Genomic DNA, 14,073 nt, shown 5'->3' with positions numbered 1-14,073 from the left:
AGCAGCAGAGCTCTGGGGAGCATTAGCTGCTTCCCAGGTCTGACTGCTCATCTGCATTCAATGAGCTGATAGGGACACATCTGTCCCCTTCTTTTCTAGACATTCTTTGTGACAGGCATTTCTCCTGTCCTCCTGTCAGCCCCCAAAGCCAGGCAGCCCTACTTCTTGATTCCTCCTGTCTCCAGCCCAGCAAATAAATAATAAATCCCCTCCTTGGTCCCACTTTGCTTTCGCAATTAAGCTTGTTCTGCCACATCCCCTCTTATTCCCAAGCAGCTCTCCAAAGAGTCTTTGGAGGTTCCTCATTTGTTCTAAATCCAAGCATCTCTCTCTCTCTGCTCCCAGAATGTGCGGAGGAGAATTTAAACAGGGACAGAGGGTGTTGAAAACACAATGTTTCTCTTTCAAGCCGGGCTGCCACCAGGGGAGAAATGCTCATGCATGAGTCACACCCAAATGCTAAGCAAGATCACAGCTCTTTGGAATACAGAGCTCAGGTGGGAGCTGCGAATCCATTGCCCTGAAAGAGCAGGCTGCACGAGGTGGGTCACCCCTGCATGCTGGTCTTGCTCCTTTTTGTGAAACTATCCAAGAGATCTTTTTGTCTAATTATCCTCAAACAAAAGAGTTTGCCATCTCCTCCTGCTAGATCCTGCAGGGATGTCCTCTTGCCAAGCTTGTGACATTACAGTCATTTCCATGGCAACACACTGTGATATCACAAACACAGGAGGTTGACCCCATGGCAGGCTCTGGTAGAAGGAACCCCCCTTGGTGCTAATCTGTCACCCAAAGAAGGGTTGTTGTTCACTGGGAAACGAAACAGGCAGACCTGTCACTCTGCTGTTTGATGGAACACACCCTTCTGGTCCCCTGGCACAGCCATGTGTCTGCACTAGTGCCTGGTGTTTGTTTAGTGCAAGGAGACAATGTTTTCTGTGCTTTGGACAGCGCCAACCATGCTGTCAGCACTCAACAGATACATAACAAGAAGAATGAGAGGCTGTGTTCCAGAGGGTGGGGGGGAACAGGGGGTGGCTCTCATTAAAAATACTGACAGATGTACCAAACAATACAGTTACGTTGCTGTTCTCTAGCCTCTTCCATATCTGGATCTCAAAGCTTTATCCAAACAGGAATGAATGGACCCTCCTAGTGCTTCCTGGAGTTGAGTCAAGATCATGATCCCCTTTTATGCATGGAGAAACCAAGGCCTGGAGCAGGTCCGAGCAAAACTTTGAATCCTGGGCGCCTGAAGTTACGAACCTGAATTCGTACATGAGGGCTGAAATCAGTGATCTGACACTCAGAGGTGCTGAGTCCTGACAGCTCCCATTGATGCTAGTGAGGACCTAGGCCTCTAATATATAGGTGCCTAACTATGGATTTAGGGACTAGCTTGAGATACCCAAGACTGGAATTTTGGTTTGAGTGTCTTGTTCAAAACCACAGGGAAGGTTGGGACCAGAGGAAGTGCTCTGGTCTCCTCATTTTCAGCCTTGGCTCTGGGCCCATTCTTCCTCCCAAAACATTACAGCAAATTGGCACCAGTACAGCTACCATGGACCACAGGCCATAGCGATGGGAAAGCCCACTTCAGTCCCATCTAGTCCAGGTAGGGACCCTGGGGAGGGTCCTTTCCTCTGGTCTATTTACTAGACCTTGCTGTCCAGTCTGGGACAAGTGCAAACAAATGACTTTAGAGTGTCCAGCACCTGGCACTATGCCTGCTGGACCAACGCTAAGAACTAAGAGAGATGGGACAGAGGTTTGATCCCAGCCCACAGATCCCCTTCAATCTATTCTGCAGCAGCTTTGGGGGCTGAACGGCAACTCCAGCCCCCTTGTGTGAGTGGCACGAATTGCTGGGAATCCTTCCCGAAAGCTACAGGGCAAGCTGTAGCCTCTGTCTCCCCCCCCCCCCCCCCTCTCTAGCTGGCCTGCTTTGATTGCATGGGGGATTCGGTGCGTGCGTGCTGCTTCGCTCTGGCCCTCCCGGCTCACTCGGCTTCGACTGGGTCAGCAGCCAAGACTCGCAGTGTTTGCCCCAGGCCTGGAAGCGAGTCCCGCTCTCTGGCAGCGAGCAGGGATATATGGGGAGGGCTTCGCACCTGTGATCCCTGCCTCTGCCCCACCACCCGCTTGCAACCCTGCTCCTGTATTGCCCTGGCTCAGTGCGGAGAAGCAGCACAGGAAACTTACACACACACACACACACACACAAAGCAGCACGTAGGAAAGCGCTGTAGAAAAGCCGAGCAAATTAAGCGGAGCTCTGATCTGCTTGGTTCTGCGCTTGCCAAAAATGCACCATGCATCTTAATTCGCTCTGCTGTTGAGCTCTCACACGCTGCTCTCCTGATGCCATCTCGCCTCTCAGCTCAGCCTGGTCACCACTTCTTCGGTATTTTTATTTTTTGGGGGGTGCATGTCTGATTGCAGACTCTGCTGCCGCTGTGGCAAGGGAGCGAAGGAGATTCCCCTTGCCCGGGGCTCTGCTGGCAGCTCCAAGCGATCCACTGGGTCCCCTTCTGCGTTTTTTTTCCAACCGCCTCTATTTGGGTGGGGGTGCATTTCTAGAAAGTGCTTCTTGGACGCTCTCCAAGCGGGTTGACACCCATCCCTGGGAGCTGCCTTTTCTCTCCCCGGGATCCTTACCAAATCAACGCCGACATACAAAGCGCCTGTAATCCACACTGGAGTTATTCTCCTCTGTGTCCGTGCGCGGCTTTCCCCGCTGGCGATCCGGATTGCAGCCCAATTTTAAAAAAAGGAGAAAAAGAAAGTAAAAAAAACCTGCAGAAGACAATCTCCCCTCCCCCTCTTCTCAATTGCAATCCCAACTGTAACTTTTCCTCTTCTAGCCGGGATGTCTTTCCTCGTCGCCAATCCTCAGCTTTGATCGCAGCCTCTTTTTTTAAGTGTGTGTGTGTGTGTGTGTGTGTGTGGAGGGGGGGATCCTTGTATTGCAGAGAGACGAACACGCCGAGACGGGATCGCGTTGCAATCTAGCTATATCTCTATATTTTTTGTATGCATCTTCCTGCTGCAGCAGATCCAGCCGGCGTGGGGGAGGGGACGGGCAGGGTGCACCCTCCTCTCCTGATCCTCTCTTCTGCCTCTGTGTGGTTTTTTTGCAGGTGTGTCAATTTTAATTCTGCCCAGTAGGTGGGACTTGGTGACTTTAGCACCATTTTTTGTGTGTGCTGCCTCCCCATCTTCTATTGCAATCCTCAGAAGTCTGAGAGAGAGAGAGCGAGCGAGCGAGAGCGCCTGATACCGAGAGCCAGTCTGCAATCAACAAGGCAGCCCTATCCACTATGCGTCTCAGACCGCTACTGTAGGGGGAATTACAGCTTCTCCTAGCCAGCTGCCAGCATGATTTCATCTGCTGGAGGATTTTTGCATCTGATCGTTTGAGTTTTTTTCCTCCCTCTGTCTTTGTTTCCTTCCCCTTCTCCCCCCCCCCCGGACCCCCCTTTCCTCCTCCTCCTCCTCCTCTTTTTTAGAAGCAGCAGTCGGAGATGGATGTCTCTCTTTGCCCGACCAAGTGTAGTTTCTGGAGGGTATTTTTGCTCTGGAGCATTTGGGGAGACTATGTGCTTTCGGTGCTGGCTTGCCCTGCCAATTGCCTTTGCAGCAAGACAGACATCAATTGCAAGAAGCTGGATGACGGGAACCTCTTCCCTCTCTTGGAAGGGCAGGATTCAGGCACCAGCAATGGCAACACCAGCATCAACATCACTGACATCTCCAGGAACATCACTTCGATGTGAGTCAGCTCTTCCCACCCCGGTGGGGCCCCTTTCTCCACGGCTGCCCGAGACACTGGCGAGTGTGTGTGTGTGGGGGGGGGGGATAAGGGGAGAAACCGGCGTGTGGATTTCAGGTGCCCTATGGATGATGGTTGGTCTCTCCTTGTCTAGCCTGGGTTGCCGGGCAGAGGATTTTCTGCCCCCGCTGAAGCAGCAACAGTTTGGCTCACGTTTGAGTGGAATCAAGTCGATGAGATGAAAGGGCTTTAGCAGGGGAGGGCTGTGGGCAGAGATGCTGTGAAGCGACCTCTTCTTTTCACTGGTGGTGTGAGCCCAGCGATGGAAACACGCACAAACTGGGCACCCACAGCGGTTCTCAGGCGCCTGCTCGGGTAGAGACTTCGGAGCCGATCAGGTTTTATCCCCACACTGGCAAACCCACTCTCCTCTGCCCCGGCTGCCTCTCTCAGGAAAGCTGCTGTTTCTACTTTTTTAAGGGCAAAAGCGGGGGAGGGAGTGAGATGTCCCTCCAGTTGCTACAATTTTCCAGCCCCACTCTCATGCTGAGCTGGGATTTGTGTATTTTCATCTCCGGGTAGCGGGGGTATGTGTAGGAGGCAGATATTTTTAGTGGAGCACTTTGCGTTTGTTTGCATGCTTGTTTATCTGGAAAATCAACTTAAAGTTGCATTATCCTTGTTTGGAGAGGCTGGTAGCAAACCCCATGCAAATCTCATCAGCGCAGAGCGGGAAGGGACTGGATTTTCAGCGCCCCCCCCCCTCCTCATGCTGTTTTATGTGTGTGTTTAAAAAATCCCCCATCTTCTACACTCTCTGCTCTTCAGTGTTCAGTACGTTTTTGGTGAGGTGAACTCCAAGCAATTTCATTATTCTAATGCTAATTGAAATGTGGGCATTTAGGGAAATGTAGCCCCATGAGTAAGTTGCCTGTGGGAGGTTTACAGAAATGAGGTGGAATTCTTTATCCTGGCAGTTAAATGCAGCAAGGGTTGGAATGAGTAATTGACAGTTATTTATTTATTTTCCACCTCCATTGTGAAATAGCTTGTTTGAAGGGTGCGCTTTGATGGCTCTTTTCCTCAGGCTGTGCTATTTGGTCTCAGTGCAATTGTAGCAACCGTTATGGAATAATTGTGACACCCTCCTTAGGAGCTTTGCTAGTCACCTTTAGCCGATAAAGATGACTGGGCTACCACAGATCCCAAGTGCTGTTAACACGTTTAATGTAATGAATGCCCAAGCAATTCTAGAGAGAAACGCGGACCTGTTCCCATGTTATGGCTTTTCTTTTCCAGCAAATCTGCTCAGAAGCTAAAGGAATTAGGGAAAGTAAATATGAGCCTAATGTAATGTTTGCGTTCGAAATGGCTTGTATTTACCCTGGGCTGGAGTATTGGGTAGAGAGATCCAAATGATGCTAGGAAAGTGGGAGAAACTTGTGTTTGTTACTGTGCTTACTTTGGTTGTGTTTTTATCTTAACCCTTTGCTGTTAAACTGTGAGCATCAGGCATACTATGCAAAGGGGGAAGAACTAGCAATTTGGTTACTGCGGCTCAGAGGCAGACTGTGTAGCAGTTAGTACCTGTGTGTACACACTTCTGAAATGCTGGAAGAGACAGTATAATGTGAATCTTTTGTGTCTAGAAAATAAATGTTCTTACTGCTTTAAACTTGCTGATGAGTGGTCAGCAAAATCACCCAACCCAAACAAACCCCCTAAAACCCAGCCTCCGATCGCTCAACTCCATTAGCAAAGGTGATGTTTGTTTTCAGGTGAAGAGCATCTTTTCAGGACAGGAATACTAAGAAGGTGACTGGGTAATCTCTGGGAGTTCCACCTAGCATAATATGTCTTCTCCTGCTCCCTACATGGACTTCTCTAGCTGTGGAAGAAATGGTGGTAGCTGAACTGACGCTAGTCCATAACCACCACTATTGTGAATCAGGGTTTTAGGATGCATATCATGGAAGATGTCTCAACAGTGAGATCTGTGAAATGGTGAAAGAGTCTAACCAGGGAAAAGGTGAAAATCTGGGTGCCCAGGATGCTTACAACTGCCACTAACAATTGTACTTGAAGGGGACAACCTAGTGGGCCAGGGCTAGATGGCACCTCAGAAGTCATTTCTTCCTCTGATTTGTGTGGGATTCCTTAGGGACCTGAGTGTGTTGCCTGAAGGCGCTAGGGCAGCAACTTGTTTTTAGCAAGAATACTTTGCTCATTCTGCCTTCAACAGAAACGGAGGCTAGAAAATGCCTGAATGGACCAGTTCATGGGGAGAGAAGGTCAAAGGTCATCCCTGCCCCCACTTCTAGATTTTAAATATGGGCTATTGTTCAGTTCCTTCCTTGCCTTCCAAACCTATACTGTTGCCAAAGAAGTTATAGTGTCCAGATGCTAGGGTGATGGGCACGTTCTAAATCTATCTAATAATGAATGCACTGCCTTTCTCAAAGAGAAGAGTGTGGCACCCCCTCATGCTGAATGTCACTTTTGTGTTATCCCGCTTCATCCTGTTTCCTAGTATCAAAGCCCACCGGGGCTTTCATTTCGCTAGCCAGAAAGACTTAGTGGAGTGCAGTTGCCACAGTGGGCAGTGAGATGGGCTGGGGTGGGTAGCTCGCTAATTCCTCTTGGTGAATGGTGTGTGAAAGGAGACAAGTAGCTAGCTTGCAGCACCTGCCTTTCCTGTCAGCCTCTGGGGTGGGTGTGAGGGGAGGTTGATTTGGCACGGGCTGATAGCGGAGCTCTGATGCTCGCTGCTGTCATGGATCTTGAGTTTCTGGGCCTGTTCTCCAGTCCACACTACCTGATAGCTGGTGTGTGAGAAGGAATCTCTAGTTTTCAGGAGACTCTCACGGAGGCTTTCCCTACACTCGGCTTTTGAAAACACGGGTGGGGATATTGTCTTTTCTCCAGAAAGGCCACAGAGCCTAGGGTGGTGCCTTCCCCATTGCCAAAAGACAGACCTAGTAAAGCTGTGTTCACTGGGACGCTGGTGGATTGAATGGTGGACATGCAAGGCCATTTTCATCAGGGGAAGGGGTGGGAAAGAGAAGGGACCAGGGCTGTGAGGAAAAGAACCCTTGGCGGTAAACACTCCATTCCCCTTCATTTTCAAACTCTCGTTATGCTCCAAAGCCCAGCCGGAGAAGCCCTGAGCCCTTTTGTCACAGGTCTTCAAAAGACATCTTTTGGAGACTTACGATGAGTCGCCGGAAGCCTTTTGCTCTAGTTATTTAACATCCTGGAGGCTGGCGAGGCCAGGGCCGCTTGTGCGAGGTGCTGTACAGGCAGGTAGGAAACAGGAGGCCTTCCCCAAAGTGCTGAGGGTCTAACAGAGCACATCACCGGCACAAGGCAGAAGTGTGGGCCGAGCTGAGGAAAGGGGTAACATGATGCGTGCCAGTTGTAGCCTAGATGTCCTTGTTTGTGGTATTTGGGGCCCTGTTCTTTGGGATTTGTGTGGGGCATGCACTCTCTTTTCTCCTATCAATGGCAGGGAATTAGCAGCAGTGAGGGGCTGGACCCTGGCGTCCCATATCTTCCCCTTTCCCTGGGATGCTGCCAGTGATGAGAAGCTCTTTGCCACCTTCTTCTCTTTTGGGTTGTTCCCTAGCCCCAGCCATGCAGGCGTTCCTTCCCCTGAAATCAGCCCAGAGGGCTTGGTTTGTGCAGGCTTGTTCAGCAGTGCCTCGCTTTGTCACGACGCGGCTGTCGAGCTGTCGTGGACGGAGTTTTGAGTTGCATGCTGAGGTGCCGGTTCACAGGAGCGGATTCCCTCAGCTGTCTGCGTGGGGAGGAAAACGTGCAGTGTAAGTGCAGCGTAGCCAGGGCCTGTGCTGCTGGCAGCTGTGCGTGAAGGCAGCCCTTTGGCTAGCGCTCAGCCATGGCCACGCTCCTGTCGAGCCGGTGATCCTAAACACCAGGCGCTCCTGGAAATGCAGCCGTATGTGGGTCGCTCTGAGTTTGGCTGGCCTGCTTTAGTTATCAGAGCCGGTGTAACTCAAGATGCCCTTTAAAAGCTTGTTTAGAATTTGAACAAAAGCCTCAGTTAATTAATGTTCCACTCTCAGATTGCTTCCCCCCCCCCCTTGCCACTCCTGTCCTCCTTCCATAGAGACCTGAATGGTCACATTTCTTGCTTAGATCTGTGAAGCCAGCCCTGATGTAGGCTGCAGAGGGCGATCAGGTTGGGGGCGCAAGGCGGAGAACCAGCGGGGAGGCATGGCCTTGTGAGATGGATGTGGGATCTTCCAGCTGCTTCCAGGAGCAGATTGCTCAAACTCTGGTAAGCTGGAGCAGCTTCTGTAATTGGTGGACTCTCCCATGCAGTGCTGGGAAAAGAGTAACTTGCAGAATAAGAATCCAGCCCAGAAAAGGTTAACAAACACATTCCTGGCCCTGGCTGAGTGTGGCAAGTGGGTGAGGACTGTGTGTCTGGCAGTACTCTGAGCGGCGAGGGCTCTCACCCCTGTCCCCGAGCACCCTGGCAACGCATCTAGCTTTGTGATGTTGCTTCTGGGGATGTGATTCTGACCAGGAGCTGTTTAGCGCCTCCCTGCCCCATGGAAATCGCGTGCGCTTTCCCGTTAGCTGTAGTTGTGTTAAATCAGGCGCGACCCTTATCTGTGCTGCTTTCCCAGAGGCCAGAATGCTCCCAGGAAAAATCTGTGGTTCGTCCTTGGTTTTGGAAAATGGGGGCTGTTCCTGGGGGCCCATTCCAGCGCAGCCAGGGCAGCCCCCACCCGTGGCAGGCTCGGCCTGCTGTGCTGTGGGCAAGGGAAGGTCCGCTCTAGCCTGGCTGCAGTGGGCGGAGAGGGGAGGGCTCTCCCAGCCGAGTTGGGCTTGAACCTCCCCCGTCTGTGCCCGTTGAATCAGTTAACCGGTTAAACATAACATGTAGCCGGTTAGCTGATGAAATGGGACGTTACACACCTACCGCCTGCTTGGGGCCTCCAGCCGGGGCTCCCCTGAGGGAGCGCTTGCCTGCGCACTACGAGGGCTCTGTGGGAGCCGTGGGTGGGCTAGCTTGCAGGTAGCTCGTGGCGGCGGGGTTTCAGCGTCCCTGTGGGCTGATGTGCTTTACTTATTTCCTAGTGAGGTTAGTGCTGCTGTGGAATGCCAGGTCTGGGTTTGGGAACACGCGCTTTCCTCACCCCTGGGAGAGAGCAGTTCAGTCTCCTTGGCGCGTTCCGTCCCCAGCCTCTGCTGAGAGTGCCGGGGAAGAGCCCAGGTGTGACGTGGTCGCTAGGCCACGAGGAACGGGACTCGATCCCCACCAGGTCCTTTCAGTCTGTCCACCCAGCAGCCATGTCCATGACCTGGAGGGGAGAGTGCCTCTTCCCATTCCCAGTGCCCCAGCTATGCAGGCTTGTTAAGCTCTCGTTAGAGCCTGGTCACCGCTTAGCAGAGCCGACCCTTTCCAGGAGGACCGAGGGGACCGGCCATTCCATGCTGTAGTGCTGAGTCGCTGGTGTGGATCGACTCCCCTGTCATTGCACTGGCATCATCTTATCAGGGCAGATCTTGAATTCTTGGCGTGCTGGCTAGAGAGTCGGGGCATTTCCTTTATGGCGGCGTGGGAAGCACACGTGTGCTCTGGCACAGTGTGCGTGGGTAAGACGGGATGGAGGCGTTTGCCATCTGGGCTGCCCTACTTCTCAGCTGCTGCTCTGGTACTGGAAGGATTCTGCCAACAGGATAGTGCTGGGGCAGAGGGGTGCATCACTCCTGGGCTCCCTGTTGCAAGGTCTAGGTGGGGTTCCCCGTGCTCAGCACAGAGATCCTGTCCCTAGTACGCAGGGCAGCTGGCAGTTGCTCCTTGTGCTGACTGCGGAAGCAGATCAGTTTTACATTGGGAAACACCCCTGTTGAGGGCTTGGAGATGGGGGGCCAGGAGGCATCATTACTATTACCCAGCAGGAATGGGTAGCTGCCTATGATAAGGTGAGCAAAATTCACATCCTAAAAGAGACAAAGGAATCTATGCCATCCTATTCTTGGGGGGCCCCTCATGGAGAAGCCTGTGCCACCCCCAAAAGGGGTGAGCCTCTTGTGGGGTCACCTGCTATGCAGGTGATTTACCCTGGGAGACCGAGAGAGTGGTCAAAGCCAGTGTTCCCTCTAATTTTTTCCACCCACATGCAGAATAAATATCATGTGCACCGAGGCATGTGTGGATGTGCACCACCAGCAGAAACACATGCTGCCGGCTGCGGGTACTCTGTTAATCAGCAGGATGGCATTTGAATCTCTCCTGGGTGGCTGCCCAAGTGCTCAGCTTACAGGGAGCACTGGTCAAGGCTCAGCAAACCTAGCCGATGCAGTGAGGTTACATCAGATCCCCGGCGCTGTCTGGTGTAACCAGACCGAGTTAAACCTGAATGTGCTTCAATCTCTACTACGTAAGCCTTGGAGGAGGGGCCTGCTGGATCAGTTCTCAGCAGCCTCACAGCCTGGGGAAGACTGGCTCACTTGTCATGCATGGTGAGCTCTGCGCACGTGGACACAGGGCAGAGAAGAGACCCTCAGTGTAGTGAGTGCGTTGCTCCTGGGGGAAGCAGCAGATAACATGGCTCTGAGACAGCCTGCCTGTTCTGTAGTGCATGGAGCAGCGAGCTGTGGACCGTTCCACAGTGCCCGATGCGGGGATGGAAGGAGGTTAGAGTTCCTGTCGGCCTGTCATGATGGGAGGGGTCACTGGTGAACCTTCCCGTAAGTGACTAAGTGAACTGTCATGCTGGACACCGTGGGGTGTGGTTACCAGGCGCAGAGGGGGGACTGTACAAGTCCCCTCACTTTACTGCAGCAGCATCTAGGCCTTTTACCCCAGCCTAGGGCGGATCCAGCGCCGCTGCCTGTGCTGAAGAGGGTGTGGTGGCCTCTGTTTTCACTAGGAAGCGTCTCTGTGCACATTTCAGCCATGATCTGTCCAGGCAGCGTGACTTGGGAGGCCGCTGGTTGGACACACGACCGCTTTCCTCCTCCGTGCCCAAGAATCTCAGCTGTGACCTTCAGCCCTTTATGAGATGCATGTGCGAATGTAGTGTTTATGAGAACTGGCTGGGACCAGCCAGAACAGAGGCAGCTGTCAGATATTGCAGGGATAAGGGGCTTTTAGACAGAGTAGGGGCTGTGCCAGATTCCCCCTGCCTACCGACCTTCTGCTACACCTCTGTCCCTGACCAGCAGCATGCTCTGCCTTGCCCCCTCCTCCGCTGTTCCAGCTCTGATGGGGTGGGGGAGAGTGTCTTCTGAGTAGAGAATGCAAATTGTGCCAGATTATGGGGTGAATTCCTGATATGGACAAAGATACACTAGGATGAGATTCACCCAGCTCGTTCTCACTTGTGCCATCAGCTGGGAGATGCTGTTAGGTCTCCAGAGGCCACGTGCCCCTATGTTCCCAGCGCCTTGGGTCTCTCTGTCTCTCCCGGATCCTGGTCCCTGAGGGTTTGGCTGCTAGTGAGATCATTACAAAGATCTGTAATTCAATCCATCTTTGTTTTGCACAGTGTTTGTTTATGCAGCGCGCTCATCCCGACGCACATTGCCAAGTGAGAGGCGGGCGCTGCGAGAGACACTGATGGCAGAGGGAGAGGGAAAGTCACATCCCAGGGTGTGAAGACGTTTTGGGTTAGGTCTTGGAGCCAGAGGGGGAGTCAGTGGGTTGGAGAGAGGCAGGGAAGTCTGCTCCAGGTGGCAGGGGGTGCTGAGATGATGGCGCTGTCACCAAGAGAGGGCAGCTCTGTGGAAGAGGCAGGCGTTGTGAGAGACGTGGTCCGTGAGAGAGGCTGGCTTGAGACTGCAAAGGACCATAGAACTGTTTGGATAATCTGGAAAGATTCTGATCTTGGGGAGCTGAGCCCTGGAATCTTCCAGCTTATCCTGGCTCTGGCCTTCATTTCCAGGGGCTGGTTCCCAAATGAGTGTCACCCGATACCCTGCAGGGGTGATGTCTGGAGCCTCTCCTCTCTGTTGCTCCTGCTGGGTGTCGTGATGGGGGTTGTTACAGGTCCGTCACACCCACATTCCCAGCGGGTCTGCATGCTGCTATTGCACTTGTTTAACTCGTTCCCTTAGGGCTGGGATTTTTCCTCCTGAAGTACTTAAATCAGTCCTCCCTCTAGCGCGGACGTAGTTATACTAGTGCGAAGGTGCCTTATTCCCCTACCCATACAGGAATAAGCTGTCCTGGTGAACGCACTATCAAACTGTGCAGTAGCTGGGTTGTTCTGCTTTAAATACACTGGGAGGGTTAAACACACAATTTCTGTGTGTAGACAAACCCCCAAACTCAGAACTCATGCTCCTGCCCCTGTGCATTTCTCAGAGCTGTGCTCAGCATCCCTACTTTGCACGTGAAACTCTTCACACTCCTAGAAGGAGGCAGTTTCATGCTTGCCTTGATCTTTGGACCCTCCAGAGCATCTGCAGCCAGCCTAGTTCTACACAGGGACATGGTTGCCTCACAGCCGCCTTTCCCAAGAAAGGGAAAGGAAGTGCCAAACATTCCCCAGCAAATGCTGTGCACAGAACACATCCCAGGGGCCAGCTAGAGACCGGTTGTAAGGGGTGCAGCTCTGCTGACTTAATGGACTTGCATCTGCCTGTGCCAGGTCTCCAGTTGGCCCAAGAAGCCACCTCTTATCAAGGCTTGGAGACCATGCATAGCAGGTTGTCTGCCTGCGCTAAGCAGACTGGCGTGTTCAGCCACAACCTCTGAGCTGATGTCTCTGTGCCTTCACTTCCAGTGCCACACGCTCCCTCCTCGAATGCCTCTTGCGAGGTCAGGCCTCACAGCTCTGTCAGTGCATCCTGCGTGGCTCCCTCTTGTCCAAATGCTGCTTCTCTGATCAGGAGGCCACAACCCCAGAAACGCCTAATTCTGGAACCTGTTCTCCAACCCAGCCCGCCTGCCCAGGGAGGTCCCCCTGGTAAGCTTGAAAGCTGTTTCTGGAAGGGTAGGCTATCTGCTGGGCAGAGCCTCACTGAGAAGATTTCTTCTGCAGCCAGGAGATGGCTAATGGGAAAGCAGGTGACTGAGCTGGCTTTGCTTGGCATTGATTGGACTGTAGAAGGGAAAGGGATCGATGGGCTGTACGTAATATCCCCCCAGTCTTTCCCAGCAACCCTCATTCCCAGGGGGCACCTCTACTCTCAGATTCCCCACAGGTCTTGGGGTGGCTGAGAACTGCCGGCCACTGTGACAGCTGGCAAATGTGCCACGGAAGTGGCAGAAGAGTCCAGCGCCCCTTGGAAGTGGTGGGACAGGGAGTTGGGAAGATCCAGACACAGGCCAGGCCTTGCATTGTATCCCATCCCATAGGGAGGAGCTCAGACACAGGAGCTGTTGTGAGCTGCTAGCCAGGGTGAAGCTGGAGGAAAGGGGCAGGGTGGGGTGAATTGTGAGCATGCCCCGCCGTGCAGGGAGCACTACGTGCACTGAGATATGTCCAGCTCAGTTCTTGATGGAATTGTTCAGCTCACCGTCCCCCTGAGATGTGCAGGCTAGTTTCCCTGAAGACGGAGGGTTGTTTATGTTAAATGATTTTTCCACTGGAGTAAAATCCCCAGCATAGAAGGTTTGTGTGGGTACAAAGCAGGGCTCATGCTGAGTGCCCAATTCTGGCTTTTTTATAGGTAGAAACACCCCAGCCATCATATCAGGGACCCCATCTGGTTAGCTGTGCTTCAGCTCCTGGAGTTCTAGGAATGTCTGAACTGCTCCAGCCTGGCAGACCAGCAGCCACTGGTGTGAGTGGCCAGAAGTTTCATGAAGAAACCAAATGCCCCTTTAGCCACAGTACGATATTAAGTGCCCTGTCTTCCTGACCCCAGTGTCTGGCCTGGTGATGCCTTGCAACATGCAGCTTAACAGTGCTTTCCATTTACCTCTGTCTGCTGGAAGGGCTGGTGCTCTTCAGTGGCTTTTAGCCTTAGGAACATACTGCTGCAGTGAGTTCCCTGGGTTCATTTCATATTCTCAGAAAGTGTTTCCCTCCATCTAGGGGAGCTTAAATTACTCCTTCCATTGAGCATCCCTTTGGACTGGCTGATGGCAAGTTCCACTTTGCCCAGTAGCTGGTTAAGCTCCCACTCCTCCCCCTGCTCAACCCACGCCTCCTTATTCACCCTCTGAGCCAGTCACTAATAACGAGAGCCTGCACATTTGCGGAAATCCGCTTTATATCCGTGGGTATCTACATCTACGGATGTGGATGCAGATATCCACGGCTCATTTTTGTGGATGTAGACGTGGATGTGGATACAAAAATTCGGATCCAGGCGGA

General features: G+C 52.6%; 1 protein-coding gene across 6 annotated transcripts in view; it reads left to right on the top strand.

The window, feature by feature from the left end:
* The first annotated feature begins 2,259 nt into the window (after positions 1-2,259).
* The window catches only part of NTRK3 (neurotrophic receptor tyrosine kinase 3), a 386,176-nt gene continuing 374,362 nt past the window's right edge, over positions 2,260-14,073 (top strand). For 2 of the 6 annotated variants that reach the window (XR_012895725.1, XM_075897044.1), the window contains exon 1: positions 2,260-3,772. Coding sequence is in view for 5 of the 6 variants with exons in the window: in XM_075897044.1 (XP_075753159.1) it covers positions 3,525-3,772 (248 nt within the window). In the remaining variant the exon portion in view is untranslated. Of the gene's footprint in view, positions 3,773-3,871; positions 4,148-14,073 lie in introns of those variants that run through there. The other 4 variants (XM_075897048.1, XM_075897049.1, XM_075897046.1 and 1 more) reach the window with 3 other exon arrangements.

This window comes from Pelodiscus sinensis, chromosome 14 (assembly GCF_049634645.1).
Source record: "Pelodiscus sinensis isolate JC-2024 chromosome 14, ASM4963464v1, whole genome shotgun sequence".
Taxonomy (NCBI): Eukaryota; Metazoa; Chordata; order Testudines; family Trionychidae; genus Pelodiscus; species Pelodiscus sinensis.
This window is presented reverse-complemented; position numbering and strand designations above follow the sequence as displayed.